Raw genomic sequence first — 20,521 nt, 5'->3', positions numbered from 1 at the left:
GGTCACCCTTTATCCTCCCTAGTTTGGGTCCGGTCAGTAGCTCTTTTACTGTGTATACTATTGTTGCTCACATACAGCCGTGACATTATAATCCACCAAAACCGTCCTTTTTTTGACATGGATCCGCTTTCTGGCCTGGTTGACCGCATGCAGGGTCTTTCTTTGGAAGTAGCGGATCTCCGTCAATTTATGACTTAGCTTCAAGCATTGGGCTCTGCTCCGGCTCATGGAGTCTGTTGCGAGCCAAAGGTCTCACTTCCGGAGACGTTCTCTGGGGGCAGTGAGAATTTTGTTCGCTTCAGAGAGGCATGCAAACTCCATTTTTGCTTGTGTCCCCACTCCTCTGGTAATCAGGAGCAGAGGGTGAGGATTGTCATCTCCCTGCTCAGGGGTAATGCTCAGACTTGGGCTTTTTCGCTGCCATCAGGGGATCCCTCCCTTCGATCCGTGGAAAGATTTTTTGTGGCCCTGGGGCAGATTTATGATGACCCGGATCGTGTTGCTCTGGCCGAATCTAACTTACGTGTTTTATGCCAGAACAAACTGTCTGCGGAGCTTTATTGTTCTGAATTTCGGAGATGGGCAGCTGATTCGGGTTGGAATGATGCTGCACTCCGGAGTCAGTTCTGTCATGGTCTCTCAGAGAGATTGAAAGATGCGTTTGCTTTCCATGAGAGACCAACGTCCTTAGAGTCTGCCAAGTCATTGGCGGTACGCCTTGACAGGCGTCTAAGAGAAAGAAACGAGACCTCTCTGTCCAGCCATTGTCAGTCTAGGGGCAGTGGTGCGGACTCATTCAGTGTGCAGGGGCCTCATCCTGTCTCGCTCCCCTCTGAGGAGGAGCCCATGCAGCTAGGTCGACTTGCCCCTGATAAAAGAGGATTTAGTCCTCAGAGTATGGTGTGTTTTTGTTGTGGGGGCATAGGTCATTTGGCAAATGTTTGTCCGTCTAGGAGATTCTTGAACTGTACTAAGAGCGATAATAAGAGAAAAACCTCAAAAGGTAAATTCTACTTCATCTGCTACTTTGGGCAAAGTTGATGTAGGAATTGATGCTTTTCCTCTGACCTGCAGTTCCCGTTTTCTCCTGTCTGCCAGGGTGGCGCTAGAGAGCAAAGTCATTTCTTGTGAGATTTTTGTCGATAGTGGAGCGACCGTCAATCTTATTGACACTCAATTTGTAGCCATGCATGGTTTTCAGGTTTGCACATTAGAAAAGGATATACCTGTTTTTGCTATTGACTCTGCTCCACTCTCACAGAGATCTCTGAAGGGCATTGTTCACAATATCCGGCTAGCTGTTGGTGACACTCATGTGGAGGATATATCTTGTTTTGTCCTTAACGGATTGCCTTCTCCTCTAGTTTTGGGGTTACCCTGGCTCACTAGACATAACCCCACTATTGATTGGCAAGGAAGGCAAATAAATGAGTGGAGTGACTTTTGTAGAGAGAATTGTCTCACAGCGACTTTTGCAGAGGTGTCTACTAAAACTGTGCCATCATTTCTCTCTGATTTCTCGGACGTGTTTTCCGAGAGCGGTGTTCAGGAGCTACCTCCTCACCGGGAGTTTGACTGTCCCATTAACCTCATTCCCGGCGCCAAGTTGCCAAAAGCACGCCTCTACAATCTCTCACAACCGGAAAGAATCGCAATGCGAACTTATATCTCCGAGAGTCTCGAGAAGGGGCATATTCGTCCCTCAAAGTCACCTGTGGCCGCGGGTTGTTTTTTTGTTAAAAAAAAAGATGGCTCTCTGAGACCTTGCCTAGATTTTAGGGAGCTGAACCGTATCACGATTCGCGATCCCTATCCCCTTCCTCTGATCCCGGACCTCTTCAACCAAATTGTTGGGGCCAAGGTGTTTTCCAAATTGGATTTGAGAGGCGCGTACAACCTGGTCAGGGTCAGAGAGGGGGATGAATGGAAAACGGCCTTTAATACCCCTAACGGGCATTTCGAGAATCTCGTTATGCCTTTCGGCCTGATGAATGCTCCGGCCGTCTTTCAGCATTTTGTTAATAGTATTTTCTACCATTTAATGGGGAAATTTGTATTGGTGTATCTTGATGATATTTTGATTTTTTCCCCTGATGTTCAGACCCATCAGGATCATCTTTTTCAGGTTCTGCAGATTCTGCGGGAAAATAAATTGTACGCCAAGCTGGAGAAATGTCTTTTTATGGTATCGGAGATTCAATTTCTGGGTTTTCTCCTCTCTGCTTCTGGTTTTCGCATGGATCCGGAGAAGGTCCGTGCTGTACTTGAGTGGGAGCTTCCTGAGAATCAGAAGGCATTGATGCGCTTTCTGGGTTTTGCGAACTATTACAGAAAGTTCATTTTGAATTATTCCTCTGTTGTCAAACCCCTCACTGACATGACAAAAAAGGGGGCAGATTTTTCCTCTTGGTCGGAGGAGGCGCTTGCAGCCTTTTCTAAGATTACAGAGAGTTTTGCGTCTGCTCCCGTCTTGGTGCATCCCGATGTTTCCTTACCTTTTATTGTTGAGGTGGATGCTTCCGAGGTGGGTGTGGGTGCGGTTTTGTCCCAGGGCCCTTCTCCTGCCAAATGGCGACCCTGTGCCTTTTTCTCTAAAAAACTCTCCCCGGCAGAGAGAAACTATGATGTGGGAGATAGGGAGTTGTTGGCCATCAAGTTGGCTTTCGAGGAATGGCGCCATTGGTTGGAGGGGGCCAGGCACCCTATCACCGTTTTTACCGACCATAAGAATCTGGCATACTTGGAGTCGGCCAGGCGTATGAATCCGAGACAGGCCAGATGGTCTCTGTTCTTCTCCAGATTCAATTTTGTTGTTACATTCCGACCTGGGATAAAAAATGTGAAGGCTGATGCTCTCTCTCGCTGTTTTCTGGCAGGAGGAAACTCCGAGGACCCGGGTCCCATTTTGGCGGAGGGGGTAGTTGTTTCTGCTCTATATTCCGATTTGGAGGCCGAGGTCCAGGCTGCCCAGACTGAGGCACCTGCCCGTTGTCCTTCTGGGAAGTTGTTCGTGCCTCCTGAGCTACGTCACAAACTCTTTAAGGAGCATCATGATACGGTTCTTGCTGGTCACCCCGGGAGTAGAGCCACGGTAGATCTCATTGCTCTGAGATTTTGGTGGCCGGCTCTTCGTAAGTCGGTGGAGGGTTTTGTGGCTGCTTGTGAGACGTGCGCTCGCGCTAAGGTCCCTCGTTCACGGCTTTCAGGTTCCCTTCTCCCGTTACCCATACCTTCCCGTCCTAGGACACACCTGTCCATGGACTTTATCACGGATCTTCCTCGTTCCTCGGGGAAGTCGGTGATCCTGGTGGTGGTGGACCGTTTTAGCAAGATGGCTCATTTCGTACCTTTCGTACCCTGGTTTACCCAATGCTAAAACGTTGGCGCAAGCTTTTGTCGACCATATTGTTAAATTGCACGGCATTCCCTCTGATATTGTTTCCGATAGAGGCACGCAGTTTGTGTCCAGGTTCTGGAAGGCTTTCTGTTCTCGCCTGGGGGTTCGGCTGTCCTTCTCTTCTGCTTTTCACCCGCAGTCGAATGGTCAGACTGAGCGCCTCAATCAGAATCTGGAGACATATTTGCGCTGTTTTGTGGCAGAGAACCAGGAGGATTGGTGTTCATTTCTCCCTCTTGCTGAGTTTGCTCTGAACAACCGTCGTCAGGAATCTTCTGATAAGTCACCATTCTTTGGTGCATATGGGTTCCATCCGCAGTTTGGGACATTCTCGGGAGGGGCTCTTTCTGGTTTACCTGAGGAGGAGAGATTTTCCTCGTCTTTGTCTACCATTTGGCAAAAGATTCAGAGTAATCTTAAAAAGATGAGTGAGAGGTATAGGCGTGTGGCTGATAAGAGACGTGTGCCTGGTCCGGACCTGAATGTGGGTGATCTGGTGTGGTTGTCTACAAGAAACATTAAACTGAAGGTTCCCTCCTGGAAATTGGGTCCCAAGTTTATTGGGCCTTATAAAATCTTGTCAGTCATCAATCCTGTTGCCTTCCGTCTTGATCTTCCACGGGTTTGGAAGATACATAATGTATTTCACAGATCTCTCTTAAAACCATATGTCCAGCCCACGGTACCCTCCTCTTTGCCTCCTCCTCCGATTTTGGTTGATGGCAATCTGGAGTTTGAGGTTTCCAGAATTGTGGACTCTCGCATTGTCCGCGGTTCTCTTCAGTACCTCGTTCATTGGAAGGGTTATGGTCCTGAGGAGAGGATGTGGGTTCCGGTGTCGGACATTAAAGCCACTCGCCTCATCAGGGCATTTCATAGGGCTCATCCTGAGAAGGTGGGTCCTGGGTGTCCGGAGTCCACCCGTAGAGGGGGGGGTACTGTCACTACCAGAGCTTTGGGACGTTCTCACAGCTCTGTTTCTCCACCCCTGTGATGATGTCACTACTAGAGCTGGGAGTAGTTCTCACTGCTGTTTACTTTTGGTTTCCTTCCTCCCAGCTGTTCCTCATGCGTTTGATTTCCCTCTCTTTATATCACCCCTCCTCCTATTGTAGGGCGTGGATTATAGTTCTCAATTCAGTTGTAGCTCTTGCTTTAGTATCTTCACTTGTAGCTATCAGTTCACTGGACCTGTGTTCTGCTGCAGCAAGCACTCCGGATATTGCCAGCTGTCCTTGGATCCGTCTTCTCTGCGGCTGCAACACCTTCAGCTAAGTGTACAGACATTGTTGTGTACCTGATTATTTTCTGACTGGATCTGAGGTGGCCACGGTTCCCTACATATACTGAGTAGGGCACCGGTGGCCGTGCCCCTTCCACTATTGTAGGGGTTACAGTGGTCATCAGTCTTAGGCACGTGGGCATTACTCGTTCCGCCATTTGGATCCGGGCATGTGCTTTAGCAGCATAGGGAGAGCTTTGAGGGTCGGACAGGGGTCACCCTTTATCCTCCCTAGTTTGGGTCCGGTCAGTAGCTCTTTTACTGTGTATACTATTGTTGCTCACATACAGCCGTGACACTTATTCTGCCGCCACCTTCAGACCCTGTCATTGGGCCACTCTGTGGTCTCCTCATGCTGCTTTCACCTCATGCTCTTCCCACCCTCCCCACTTAATGACTGGGCCACTATTTTGGCTTTCGGCTTGGCTGACATCATCATTTATTTGACACTTCTGATCTGTCAGAAGGAAGGAAAAACGAGATGCACAACGGATCCTGTCTGTGTAGCAGCTGTAAGGCCTGTATGGTCCCATCAGAATTGGCTTGTGATTTGGTAGCCAAAAGCAGGAGTGGGTAGAAAACACAGAAGACATGCAAATATTCCATTCACGTGTCATCTCTGTTTTAGTCCCACTCCGTTTTTTTTTGCCTTTAGCAATACTGATGGTTTATTGAGCAAATGCTGACCAAGTGAAGGCAGATGCTCCACAGACAGGATCCGTTTTTTCTGAGTAATTGTTCTGACGGATAAGAGAATGGGGAAAATTAATCAGTGACTTCAACACAAACTTACCGCTGACACCCTCTCCACTCTGTCAGGAGGGCTCTACTTGTATAAGAGTTTAATAGAGCAGGTTCTGTAGACATCTATGTGGAATCAGCTGACGACGGTGTAAAAGGAGTGCGCTTCTCCTTGGCGCTAACATTGACCTGTAAGGCTGAGTTGATACTTGAGTTATTTGATCAGTTTTGGCCCCGTGACTGCCCAAATAAGTAAAGTGTGCAGTGATTCTAAGAGCGACGCCTGTCATCTGCATGTCATACTGACTCACAGTATTATTTCACTACCAAAGCAGACTCCCTATGCATGTTACTGCAAGGCACAGTGTTCTACACCACTATAAAGGCTCTCTGCAGCCAGGAAATAGCATTTTTTTTACGTAATTCACCGCAAATTTATTCGGATCGAACCAAATTTTTCCCGACAAATTCGGCGAACCAGCAAATTGAATTTTTGAAAAATTCGCTCATCTCTGCTTAGCAGGTCTGATTACCTGCTTGCTAGTGCTGCATTCCAAATAGGCCGCTATAAGAACAAATACCCCAAAAGTTCCAGGTCATGTTCCATAGCCAATACCGCAATCATAAAGCTTCTGAATTTATGTTTATAGGACTATTAGCATAGTTAAATTATGGCATTAGTATGAACATATAACTTACATGGGAATGTACTTTGCGGGGAAAATGCTAGTTGCAAGATAGAGAGATCTTGCCAATATGCAAATCTGTAGTTGGACAGATACACCCTTCAATTTAAGGATTAACTTGTTCACAACTCCTAAATTAAATTAAGAAAAAATAGCAGCTGAAATCATTTAATTTTTTTGGAAAGATTGAACTTGAGCGGCTTACTCTAAGCTCAGTGACCTTCTATTCTTCTAAGGCCTCGCTAAGAACGCTTTGGATGAGGATTGAGGTGTAACGTTTCAGGCTTGTGTGACCTGATATATAAATAACAAGGTTGGGTGGATTATAATCTGTTTTATCACAGTCTGCCATTTGAACTTCATTGTTTCACACATCCTCTAGAACAGACATCCTTTCCATACAGATATGTAATTCAAGAGGTTCTACATTTAATATCATTGCCTTTTTCTAAATCCCAGGTAGGATGCTTAAGTCCAAAGGATGGCAAGTACTGCCTGAGAGAGGAGCTCTACAGCCAAGTACAGAAGGACTGGCTGGGGTACACCCCAGAAGAAAGGCAGCACATGACAAGGTATGAGGAGCTGTTTTATCTAAGGCCCCTTTCACCCGGGCGTTGCGGGAAAATGTGCGGGTGCGTTGCGGGAACACCCGCGATTTTTCCCCACGAGTGCAAAACATTGTAATGCGTTTTGCACTCGCGTGAGAAAAATTGCGCGTGTTTGGTACCTCTGTGTTCTGCAGATTGTATTATTTTCCCTTATAACATGGTTATAAGGGAAAATAATAGCATTCTGAATACAGAATGCATAGTAAACTAGCGCTGGAGGGGTTAAAAAAAAATAAAACATTTTTTAACTCACCTTAATCCACTTGCTGGCGCTGCCGGCATCTCGTCTGTCTCCTTCTGTGCTGAACAGGACCTGTGGTGAGCATTCATTCCAGGACCTTTGATGACGTCACTCCGGTCATCACATGATCCATCACCATGGTAAAAGATCATGTGACGTACCATGTGATGACCGGAGTGACATCATCAAAGGTCCTGTAACTGTACTTAATGCTCACCACAGGTCCTATTCAACAAAGGAGACAGAAGTAGATGCCGGGCTATGCGATCAATTGGACTAAGGTGAGTTAAAAATTTTTTTATTTTTTTTTAACCCCTCCAGCGCTGTTTTACTATGCATTCTGTATTCAGAATGCTATTATTTTACCTTATAACCATGTTATAAGGGAAAATAATAATGATCGGGTCTCCATCCCGATCGTCTCCTAGCAACCGTGCGTGAAAAACGCACCGCATCCGCACTTGCTTGCGGATGCTTGTGATTTTCAAGCAACCCCATTCACTTCTATGGGGCCTGTGTTGTGTGAAAAACGCACAAAGAGGAGCATGCTGCGATTTTCACGCAACGCACAAGTGATGCGTGAAAATCACCGCTCATGTGAACAGTCCCATAGAAATGAATGGATCAGTATTCAGTGCGGGTGCAATGCGTTCACCTCCCGCATCGCATCCACGCGTAATACTCGCCCGTGTGAAAGGGGCCTAACACATTAAGGCCTCTTGCACATGAACGTGTGCGCCCCGTGGCCATGCCCCCCACCGCGGGGCAGCCGCAGCGGATCGCGGACCCATTCACTTTAACGGGTCCGCGATCCGGCCGTTCCGCAAAAAGATAGGACATGTTCTATCTTTTTGCGGAACGGAAGTACGGGGCGAATGGGTCCGCATCAGTGATGCGGAATGCACACGGAACGGTGCCTGTGTATTGCGGATCCGCAAATGCGGTCCGCAATACGGCAACAGAGCGCACACGTTCGTGTGCAATAAGCCTAAAGCCTCATTCACATTTCCGTTTTTCTTTTTTTTTTTTCCTTTTTTTTTTTTTTTTGTTTTATTTCTATCTTGCAAAAATAACAAAATTATTGCATGTTGAATCTCATACATTAGAAAATAGTTGTCAGACCAAGCCGACTGACATCATGGAACATAATCCAACAATACACATACAATTACAACACCACGGTCAGTGTTTGATATTCAGCTTGCGGTGACAATAAAGCACCTTGATTCATCTGACAAAAAAAAAAACTCAAATAGAAAAACAAAAGGCCAAGAAGACATGGCCTCTGCATGAAATTAAAAGACAAATCAACAATCAACAATATAAATGGAGAGGGGGCGCACAGGACAAGGATACAAAAGGGAATAGGGGGGGACAGAGGATTAGGATAGAGGTGGAGGGAGGAGTGGAGAGTACATTGGTGTCCAAACGAGACTCTCAGGCCAGCAAATTCCGGTACTCCGTTGAGTCTTGGAAGGTGAACCAAGGGGTCCACATAGTAACAAAAGCCCTGTTACTGCCTTTCATAGAGGCTGTAAGTTCCTCACATTTCCGTTTTTCACAGACGTGTGCTATCCGCATTTTCCATGGACAGCATACATATTCATTGATTTTATTGTGTTTGTTTACACATCAGCAGTTTTCCACTGACACAACAGTGTCAGTCTATGGGTCAGAGAAAAACCACTGGCACAACACAGGCATTCATGTTCTGTCAATTGTTTTCACGGACCATTGGAAGGAAATGCTCTGGAAATTAATTATGGTTGATACACGGGGGTCAAAAAAACAGAAATGGATATCTTCACTGATGAAACACAGATACATTTTCAGTGGACGTCAAGGGTGGGTTCACACAGGTTTTTAGTAGCATTTATATGCACTTCTGCGGTTGCTAGCATTTTTTTTTGCACCTATGTTTTTGGTGCGTTTTTTGACACTGGTTCCAGATGTTAGCTGAAAGTCCATGGAAAATATGAAATGCAGGACACACACAAGCAATTTCTGCTGCAAACAATTTTGTTAATTAGGTGGTGTTTGTTTAAAACTGCTGTGGTGTTTTTCAGGCATTCTGCCATCTCTTATCTTTAGACTACATGCACACGAACGTTGTTTGTTTCCGTCTCCGTTCGTTTGTTTTTTTTTGCGTTAGGATGCGGACCTATTCATTTCAATGGGTCCGCAAAAAATGCGGACAGTACACCGTGTGCTGTCCGCATCAGTATGTCCGTTCTGTAGCCCCGCCAAAAAAAGAACATGTCCTATTCTTGTCCGTTTTAGGCCTCCTGCACACAAACGTGTGCCCCCCGTGGCCGTGCTGCGGCCCGCAATATGCGGGCCGCAATGCACGAGCCCTGACCATGGGGCAGCCGCAGTGGATCGCGGACCCATTCACTTTAATGGGTCCGCGATCCGGCCGCTCCGCAAAAGGACATGTTCTATCTTTTTGCGGAACGGAAGTACGGGACGAAAGTGAAGTGAATGGGTCTGCATCCGTGATGAGGAATGCACTCGGAAGGGTGCCCATGTATTGCGGATTCGCAAATGCGGTGCGCAATACGGCAACGGGCAGCACACCTTAGGCATTGTTATACTGGATACGCAAAAAAAAATGATGGCATACGGATGTCCTATTTTTTTTTTTTTGCGGATCTGCAATTTGCGGACCGCACAACACATACGGTCGGGTGCATGTAGCCTTATGGGGGAAAAAAAAAAAAAAAACATTCACTGAGTTATTTAACAAACAAAACATAGTTATAAAAACTGCGTATGGTATAGAAAAAATGTTTATTAGTAAACAAAAACTCCAGAGCAAAATGCGTGGAGTGGCCCTCAGAGAGATTTCACACATAGTTTTTTATTTTTGCCAGAACACTGTGCTTTTAGCAGTATTTTTGTGGGATTGCTGCAGCCAGATGTTAGCTGTAAGGCCCATTGCACACGACCGTATGGCTTTTTCAGTATTTTGCGGTCTGCAAAAAACGGATCCGCAAAAAATACGGATGACGTCCGTGTGCATTCCGTTTTTTGTGGAGCGGAACAGCTGGCCCCTAATAGAACAGTACTATCCTTTTCCATTATACGGATAATAATAGGACATGTTCTATCTTTGAACAGAATGGAAATATGGAAACGGAATGCATACGGAGTACATTCCGTTTTTTTGCGGACCCTTTGAAATGAATTGTTCCATATACGGAACGCAAAAAACGGAACGGAAACGTAAAAAATAACTTTTGTGTGCATAAGGCCTCAACAGAAAACTACAAACACACTTTTTTGACACTTATTTTCACTTGTATTTTTTGGGTTCCATGGCATTCTTTTCAAACCTCATTACACTCTGGGTGTGGCATTTTTCAGATATTTCCCATAGACCACTCTATAAGAAATAAAAAGTCGTAAAAATGTTACAGCAGCCACCGGGATAATAGCCTCATTGAGTTTTATGGGAGAGTTCCCTAGACATACTGTGTGACCTGTGCAGAGGTCACTGTATAGGGAGGCAAAGTAGACAAGCTGTTCCATTCACCTATTGTGAATGGTGGATCATGTGTTATCTATATATATAGGTGTTATCCAGCCTGTGATGATAATGATGAAGAAAAGGGATATGTACAGAACAGGAAGTGTTATATATATATATATTATGTGGCTCGGTGGCCAGAGTGAAAACTGCATGATATTGAGATGTGTTAATATCGGTAGTGACATGAAAAATTTTAAATCAAAATTTTTTAAAACAAATATTTAACGTAAAACCATGATTTAAACAATAGTTCATTTTCTGGTGATACGTTCCCTTAAGCCGAGTAGAAATATAATGGTATATGTACATAATCTATGTGTCCTCCGTGAATTCTAAGGTAAGAGATAAAAAACATTTTGAAGAGGTTGTCCCATACATTTAAAGGGTCGCTGAGTTTTCAGAAAACTTTTACAGTGCCATAAAAACATGTCTGAACTTTTGATCAGTGGGGGTCTGAGTGCTGATACCCCCCACAATCTCTAGAACGAGGAGAGAGAAGAGCTGGCTTATCATGCTCCCTTTTCTGACTGCAGGAGAGGACGTGAGACAGACTAAATAAAGAGTTTATGGGCCCGTTCTGATTCAGCCTCCTGCAATGAGGCGAGAGAGCATGATATGCCAGCGCCATTCTCTCCTCATTCTAGGGATCACGGGGGTCTTAGCACTCAGACCCCCACCAATCAAAACTATTGATATGTCTCTATGATATATCAAATGTTTTCTGAACACTCAGAGACCCTTTAAAACTCTTTCTACTCACATATCTGGAGGACATGCTTGCCTTTCTGTGGGTGGGTAGCAGCTCATCAAGCGCCTGCATCTCCCAGCAACTGCAATTAGCCCCTTCCAGCTCCGTACCACTGAAGCCAATGATCGGCTGCAGTGATCACGTGGGTATGTAGGCACATCATTGCTATAGCCAGGTAAACAGAGACTAGCAGGGCTGTGGGTGATTTAACCAGTAAGTATTGGATCTTATGTTATATTATCACAATTCCTCGTGTTGACCAGGTTTTTCATTATGTCAGAAAACCCAATAAAGATGCATTTGTCGTATCTATATTTTTCTTACAGTGTTAACCGGCTAGTGGTGGGATCAGTACCATTCAGGAGACACTCACTCTGGCCACTTTGTGAATAGTGCATTTCTGTTATTTTTTATGCCGAAGTATGGTTTCTATGGTATTTTCTACCATCACAGTGCTAATAAGTAAATGAGATTTATGGCTTGCTTGTACCGTGACAGCCTCTCCTTCCTCTAGATATAGTCATCATTCTGCAGGCACCACTTTGGCTGTGGCTGATCTATAGTTGTGGTTTCCTTGCAGTCTGGATGACTAGGAAGGGATGGTTGTCACAGGGAGGTTTTACACTTGACTAATTCAGGTCTTAATCTGAAATTATGTTAGTGGATTGCAACTTGTAGCCTTCCATTTGTCATGGAACGTGAAGCTCCATCAATCACAGGAAGGTTAGGGTGAAAGTAAAATGTTGCTCAACGGGTCCTCACATCATGCCTGTTAGGAATGCATGCATTGCATTTTTCTTTACTGCAATTATTTAATCAGATCCACCCAAGTCGTCTAGGCTTTCTTCACCTGGCCTGACAATTGTTTTATCTTGTCTTACATTGTAGGAAACACCCAAGCAATTCTTTGTCACAGAATTACCAGACAACTGCTGAGAGAGCAAGAACACACCATGGCCTGTCATCTACTCATCCCGGTGTCCACCATAGGCCTCCTGATGCTGTAAGTTTTGGTTCTCTATAAGTGTCTCCAATGTTGGGTGAGCCCTATAGACCTTAACTCTTACCTGATATATTAATTTGATATATTCAATGATATTTAGTTATTTTTTGATGTGTCCTTAAAGCTTCTCCTATCTGGGCCATACACACATACATATTGCTATTTCCATTCTTACCTCTGTATTTGTCTATTTATGTAGGAAGGACATACAGATACTTACCATACCGCACAGTGCAGCTGAGACTTATGGCGCCTAATGTCTGCTTATTTATTAACACTTTACTTAGGACAGGATCCTACTGTGGACATCTTTTGGATGCTGTACAGGGAAGAAGTAATCTGCCCAATCTTATTCCATGAGCACGCTTCAGATCTTTCTGAATCTAAAAGCTTCCTAGGAAGCCATGAGAGAGACATCTCACTCTCTGCCCTGCAGTTGATGGAGATCATGACGCCCACACACTGTTCTTACATAGGCCTTATGCTGTCTGTGTGTCTGTCTTATAAACCTATACCCAGTATATACACCATGATGAGTCAGCTCCATTTCAATTTAAAACAAAAGGATTGTCCCACCATAATCACTTATTACCTATCGACAGAATAGGTGATAAGTATCTGTTTGGTGAACGTCCAACCACTGGAACACCCACCAATCACGAGAATGGGGGGGTCGCTGAGTGCCCAGATTGTATGGAGCAATGATCATGCCATGCGCTGCTGCCCCATTCATCTCTAGGGGCTTCTCTTCTCTGTGGGCAGGTTGAATCCTTGTGTTCCAAGGGAGATAAGTGTCTTGCAGCAGCTTATTCTTCTTTCCCCATTGAGAAACCATGCACGCCTGGCCACAACTGAGCGTGCATGTGTATGGGGCACTTGGGAGAAACACTTGTACGACTGACAGCTATCCCATACATATGGCCAGCAGCAGATTTTTTTTCTAAACAATTTTATTATACTCTTTTGTCTACCTTTATGCCACTTTGCGATTGGTTTACCCTTTAAGAATTTCTGGCACCAAAAAATTGGTGCATTGTTGCACATGTAAAGCCACACCTTTTCTGCTAAGTCCCCCTTGTCTAGCAAGATGCAAAAAGGCATGTCCAGCAGAATCCCATTGCATTTATCTTAGTCACTGTGCCCCATTGTTCTGTCAGTTTCACATGTTGGCCTATATCTTGACTTTCAGAAACGTCAGGCAGAAGCAGATAACACAGGGAACAAGAGCTATAAAAGAATAAAATCTTCACACCAGGACAGTCATTTACATGAAGGACATTCTACTTCTGTATCCACTTCACACTCATCAAAAGCTAGACACCATCTGGGTTCTGAAACTGGCAAAAGCGTAGGAGCAGTCCCTGAAAACCACCGTCTTGTGTCTCAACAAAGTCACAAAAAACAGAAAACGCATCGAACATTGGAAAAAAAACACCACAGGGAAACACACAAAAGGACAACGCCTTGTGATGGGTCAGAAAACGACAAAGTGAGATTTAGACAGGAGACAAGTCCTGCATCCCATCTGGACAATACATCTGACTGGCACAAAAAGCAGAAGAAAGATCATGAATCCAGTGAAGAGGAAGAGGAGGAAGATGACTGGGAAGAAGAAGCCCTCATGTTGGAAAGATGCCTCACATCTCCTGAAGGTAAGCATGGCCTTGAATTTTCCTCAGCCTGGGGCCGAAAATGTCACTGTGGTATTAGCCTAAGACCTCAAATGTTGTGATAACATTATTCTGAGACTTCAAATATCAATGTGCCATTACTCTGAAATGTCGGTGTGTACTATAAGTCTGAGAACCCCAATACTGAGAGCCTAAGTGCCGGCATAACACTATTCATAGACCACAAATGACCACACAGCTTTAGGCCTCATGCACACAACCGTTTTTTTTTTAAGGTCCGCAAAAACGGGGTCCGTAGGTCCGTGATCCGTGACCGTTTTTTCGTCCGTGGGTCTTCCTTGATGCGTCCTGACTTACAATGCAAGTCAATGGGGACAGATCCGTTTGACATTGACACAATATGGTGCAATTGAAAACGGATCCGTCCCCCATTGACTTTCAATGTAAAGTCAGGAGTCCCTATTATACCATCGGATCAGAGTTTTCTCCAATCCGATGGTATATTTTAACTTGAAGCGTCCCCATCACCATGGGAACGCCTCTATGTTAGAATATACTGTCGGATATGAGTTAGATCGTGAAACTCAGATCCGATAGTATATTCTAACACAGAGGCGTTCCCATGGTGATGGGGATGCTTCAAGTTAGAATATACTAAGAACTGTGTACATGACTGCCCCCTGCTGCCGGGCAGCACCAGATCTCTTACAGGGGGCTGTGATCCGCACAATTAACCCCTCAGGTGCCGCACTTTCCGATTTTGAAAGTCAATGGGTCCGCAAAAAAAAAAAACGGAAAACGGCACAACGGCCACGGATGCACACAACGGTCGTGTGCATGAGGCCTTACTCTGAAATTTCAAATGTCAGTGAGTGTTCTTATTGTGAGATCCTAAATGGCAGCATGCTATCAGGGTGGGACTGGGGTTCCTTGGGCCCACCAGAGGAAATTATTCTTGAGGCCCAAGCCGTATGTTATCAATAAAGTCTAACAGATTGTGATTCAAAGAAATAGACCCTAATGGCAAGAACTTGGCCCGAAAGGCAGCTACAAACAATTTTTTTCTCCTAGACCTTTGGGGCCCTCTATGGTATAAGAGCCAGGGTCCACCAAAGGATCCTCTGGGGGGGCCAGTCCGATACTGCATACCAATATTCTGAATGCCAAGATGCCATTATTCTGAAATTGCAAGTGCCAGCATATGCAAGCATGACCTGCTCTGTAGTCTTTTCTTCATGGATATCTGCAAGCTGAGACAGAAAGCAGTTGGGCTACATTCACACGACCGGAGTGTTTTCCAGATCCACAAAACACAGATACCGGCCCCTGTGCGTTCCGCAATTTGCGGACCTAAAATGCCATAAAATGCCTATTCTTGTCTGCAATTGCGAACAAGAATAGGACAAGCTCTATAATTTTTGCGGGGCCACGGAACGGAACTACGGATGCGGATAGCACAAGGTTTGCTGTCCGCATCTTTTGCGGACCCATTGAAGTGAATGGGTCCGCACCCGTTCTGCAAAGTTGCGGAACGGATGGGGACTCATTCATACGGTCATGTGAATGAGCCCTTCAACAGATATCCTGCAGTCAGTGAATGGTCTCCTTGCTCTGTGCAGGAGCAGAGCTCACAGGCAGACAGGGGGCTTAATGTTGCATTCACTTTAACAGACCTTCAGACACTGTGGAAGCTGGAAAACCTCAGCAGCTTCTCACAAAACCTCCCAGCCTTTTCAACTTACTCATTCCACTCCACCCAATTTTATTTCACCCATTTACCTACTGAGCTCAGCAGTGCAGAGAAGTGGTGCAGGACCTGAGTGATGGCACCATGTCGGCGGAGCTCCTGTGGTGTGTGTCTGTGTATAAGTTGTTAAATACTAGGAGTTGTAGTTCTTTCCTACTCACTTACTGTACTGCTCTCTGATAGCCCGTAATAACATCCTAGAAATGCTGGGAGTTGTATCTCTGTCATATCCCTCTATATGTTAAATACTAGGAGTTGTAGTTCTGTCCTTCTCACTTACTGTAATGCTCTCTGATGCCCCATTACACCATTCTGGATATGCTGAGAGTTGTAGTTCTGTCTTCTTATAACACTCTCCCTATGATGTCTACTAATGCCTCATAATAAGTCTGGACATGCTGGGAGTTGTAGTTCTTTCCTCTTTAAAAAAAAAAAAAGACAATGCCTCCAGACTCTTCATCGCCAGCAGCACCCGTTTGTCTAGCATCTTCAGTGGATGCCAATGTACGACCTTCGTTGGAAGCAGCTGTTTGACCCATATATCATGCGTATACGTTAAATGTAGAACAATAATGTGATGTGAACACAGCCTTACATCCTGCAGTAATAGCGACTATCACTAGAGAGGAAGATCTGACAGATGGGGAATGTTTCTGTCAGAACAAACATTTTCGCTACAAACTGTTGTTTGGGTTATAGCTGTATATGTATTGTTTATATGTAGTCTATTACAGCTCTACATGGTGATGACTCAGCTTTTCCAGGATCCTGGCACTATTTAGGAGTGAGGAGGGGGATTTATCTTGGTAGATTTAGTATTCTGCAGACTCAACAACTGAATGGTGTCTGCAGCTCTGGATGTGACTGGAGCATAAGACATGATGTAACAGCAGCAATTTGATTGCAGCTCTGTATGTGAAAGGAGCATAACACATGATGTAACAGCAGAATTTTGATTGCAGCTCTGGATGTGACTGGAGCATAAGACATGACGTTGCAGCAGTATTGTGTGTCGGTTCAAGATGTGACTGAAACATAAGCTATGATGTAACAGCAGGATTTTGATTGCAGCTGTAGATATGACTGGAGTATAAGACATGATGCAGTAGCAGCATGGTGGCTGCAGCTGTGGATGTGTCTGGAGTATAAGACCTGATGCAGTAGCAGCATGGTGGCTGTAGCTGTAGATATGACTGGAGCCTAAGAAATTATGTAACAGCAGGATTTTGACTGCAACTCTCGATGTGGTAGTGCAAAAGACATGATAAAACAGCACTATTACTAAGGGCTCATGCACACTAACTTATTTTCTTTCTGTGTCCGTTCCGTTTTTTTTGCGGACCATATGCAGAACCATTCATTTTAATGGGTTTGCAAAAAAAAAAAACGGAAGTTACTCCGTCTGCATTCCGTTTCCATATGTCTGTATTTCCGTTCCGCCAAAGAAATAGAACATGTCCTATTATTGTCCGCATTACGGACAAGGATAGGACTGTTCTATTAGGGGCCAGCTTAGTTTGAGACTGAAATAGAATAGTGGCACAATTTTGGCACAAAATATTGCATACTAGGCCACATCCATTTCCTGGTAAGCTACATCCTTGTTTCGTTAGGTTCAGATCATTTCACTAAACCAAGATGCACCAAATTGCACCATATTTTGGTGTAGTTTACGCCATAGTCTACGCGCACTCACATTAGTAAATGTCTATTTCTGTGTAATGCAGAATATACTGTGACTAATAAGAGCCTATATAAAGATGGAGGAGACGTTAACAGTGCAAACATAGAGCTTTTCCTGTATGACATGGTTTGGCTAATCGGTTTTCAGGTGACTCATTCGAATTGATTGAGTTACATCTGACTCATCTCTGGTTAGGCATGAATATCAAACATAAGAACAATACAAGAATATGCCAGTCCTCCTAGCTGTTAAATGAATGGCCATTGGGTGCCCTGCTATAAAAAATGCCACTATGGGTTTGCAGAATTCACATGATTATACTGTAAATCTCCTGTATGAGCTCTGGACATAATAGTTAGCAGTAAGGAAGCCTTAGGGGTGTGTGACCAGTGTGCTCACATGTCACTACTGAAGGTGGCACCACTGAACTTGGTGGCCTGGCCTTGAAGCCGCTGATTCCACCCTTGTGTGTTCAGCTGCTGTACAATACCTAGTGTCACTTGGAGACTTATGGCAATGTGATTTAAAGGGGTTGTCTCACTTGAGCAAATGGCATTTATCATGTAGACAGAGTTAATACCAGGCACTTACTAATGTATTGTGATTGTCCATATTGACTCCTTTGCTGACTTGATCCATTTTTCCATCACATTATATACTTCTTGTTCCCATGGTTACGACCACCCTGCAATCCAGCAGCGGTGGTTGTGCTTGCACACTATAGAAAAAGGCTCCGGCCACTCTGGTGGCCGGGACCATAGGAGAGCACATAGGCCAGCGCTTTTTCCTATACTGTGCAAGCACAGCCACCACTGTTGGATTGCAGGGTGGTTGTAACCATGGAAATGAGCAATGTATAATGTGATGGAAACATGAATCCAGCCAGCATAGGAGGCAATATGGATAATTACAATACATTAGTAAGGGCCAGTTGCTGAAGTGAGACAACCCTTTTAATCCCTGTATTATTTGGGCACTATATGGTAAATCATAGAGGGGCATCAATAGAAAGTACCACATATAACACCAACAGTGATGGCTAGTTCGCCGTGTTCGCCCGCGATCTTAAATCACAAGTCCGGCGAGGCACAGGTAAGTCCTTACCTGTGTCTGCGCCGCGAGCCGGTCTGAAACAAATGCGGTCACCAGGAGCAGGCAGTTCCGAGTTCACTGCCACCGGGGGCCTTCATCGGGCTGTTCTCGGAACTGCCTGCTCCCGGTGACCGCATTTGTTTCAGACCGGCTCGCGGCGCAGGCACAGGCACAGGTAAGGGCTTACCTGTGCATCGCCGGACGGGTGAGTCAAGATGGCAGCCCGCATGTGTTCGCCGGCGAACATGGCGAACTGGCCATCACTGAACACCAATCAACCTAAGGCCAGCCCTGATCACAGGGATCCCTCAGGAATGACCCAAGTAGGTAATGCTGGATTATCTGTTACTGATACAGCATAACAATCGAGCAATTGCTTATATAGAAAATATTATTCATGGTAATTCACTATATCATTTTAATTCACTTTCTTCATTCTTCACCCACAAGCTATGGGCTGCATTTACAGGAGTCTATCATCTGCTAATGCGCATCCAATATAGAGGAGGCAGGGCTGGATATCAAAAGTCACATACCTCCATTTCTGAAATGGTGTTTTTCAGTAATATGATTGTGTTACGGGATTGCTACATAAGCAACTGACAACTATGCAAGGTAAACTGTAACTCCATGGTTATAGACCAGCACATGTATACACGCACATAAGGACAGGTGCATGTGTTGTGTTTGCACGCCTGACCTTCTACAGTAACGTGGAGGACATCTGTCTTTTTTAGTTATTTTACGTAGAGATAAAACCAGTTACAATGAAAAGAACAGTCAATCAGAAAAAACCGTAAGAGTGTAAACACAAGCTGTTCATGCAGCAGCAGTCTTACATGCATCCAGTTCAGCCTGTGTGGTTACATTTTAAAATGGCAAGGACGAGGGGCTATGCATTTCAGCCAGCTATTGTATCTTTCAGCCCTGCTATTGTGGTTGCATGTAAAGTCCTGGACTTGGGCCGCACACCTGTAGTACGCTTTGTTCCAAAGCAAATATGAGCTGATGGTTACACGATAATAATGTGCATGTTGTTTCATGGCGTCTAAAAAAACGTCATCAGTGTTAATCCAAGAGCAAGCAGGTATTAGGGATGAAGAAATTAACTCTTTAGAGATGAAAGAGAAGCATTTTGATTCAGTGGAGGCTGAGGCAGAATGATTACCGACAGACCCATTCTGACACTGAACCGATTTGACTTGTGGCTACTGCTGATCAATGCGGTAATCAGGCAGGGGTCAGGACAGGTGGGGCAGGGTCAATACGGTTATCAGACCAAGGTCAGGCACAGGAGGTCAGAACACACCATTGCAGGAAACTTATTGGAAAAAGAGAAAAGATCCGGCACTGTAGATGCTTTGCAGTAGAAATCTTCCATTTATTGAAGCAACATAAATCCACATACAGACAATGCAGACACAAGCGGTATTTCGTTGACGCGTTTCGGACGAAGTCCTTAGTCGTAACACAGGTAATAAATACCTCCCTTGAAAATACCACTCCCACTAAGTTGGGGTGGAAAAGGAGAAAAAAAAAAATGGTCTAACCAGCATCATACACCTGGTAGCAATCACATGTGGGTGTAGCACTGACTACCATAGGGCGTGGTCTACAATAATATGCTGCTATGTCAGTGCAACAAAATCCACATGGTGTGAACAGACACATAACAAAACAATGTAAAACATGCATATTAAAATCTGGGATGAGTCCATCGACAAACAGTGGCAAAATGGATTCCTATTCATGATTACCATAAACAGGTTATGAAAAACAATTCATTGATAAAAATACATAAGACCTGAAGGCATTCTGGTGTTAAGTCTAAAAATCCAGTAAGCTTCCCTTAGCAGAATCTCTTTTTTGAGATCGCCTCCCCTGAGATGACAGGAGACTTTTTTCAATAGCAAAGGCACGGAAGGAGTTAATCTTGCGATCATGTTTGATAATAAAATGTTTAGCAGCACTGTTACTATAGAGCGGCGGTAGCAAACTGTGTCCTAGATCTTTTCCACAACTGGGAAAAGAAATTATGGGTAGAGATGCTTCACGAACTAGACCCTTCACTAGCGACCGGTATTTTCTGGTTACTACAAACACGTCAGAGACAATTACTAGATCCCAAA

The 20,521-nt window shown here is 44.7% G+C and overlaps 1 protein-coding gene across 1 annotated transcript in view; it reads left to right on the top strand.

Moving 5' to 3' along the window:
• Window positions 1-20,521, top strand: part of ELL3 (elongation factor for RNA polymerase II 3) — a 152,811-nt gene that overhangs the window by 92,405 nt on the left and 39,885 nt on the right. The window contains exons 6-8 of the mRNA XM_040414104.1: window positions 6,566-6,678; window positions 12,124-12,238; window positions 13,428-13,890. Of these exons, the coding sequence (XP_040270038.1) occupies window positions 6,566-6,678; window positions 12,124-12,238; window positions 13,428-13,890 (691 nt within the window). The remainder of the gene's footprint in view (window positions 1-6,565; window positions 6,679-12,123; window positions 12,239-13,427; window positions 13,891-20,521) is intronic.

The sequence above is a fragment of the Bufo bufo genome, chromosome 1, assembly GCF_905171765.1.
Source record: "Bufo bufo chromosome 1, aBufBuf1.1, whole genome shotgun sequence".
In the NCBI taxonomy this organism is placed as follows: Eukaryota; Metazoa; Chordata; class Amphibia; order Anura; family Bufonidae; genus Bufo; species Bufo bufo.
This window is presented reverse-complemented; position numbering and strand designations above follow the sequence as displayed.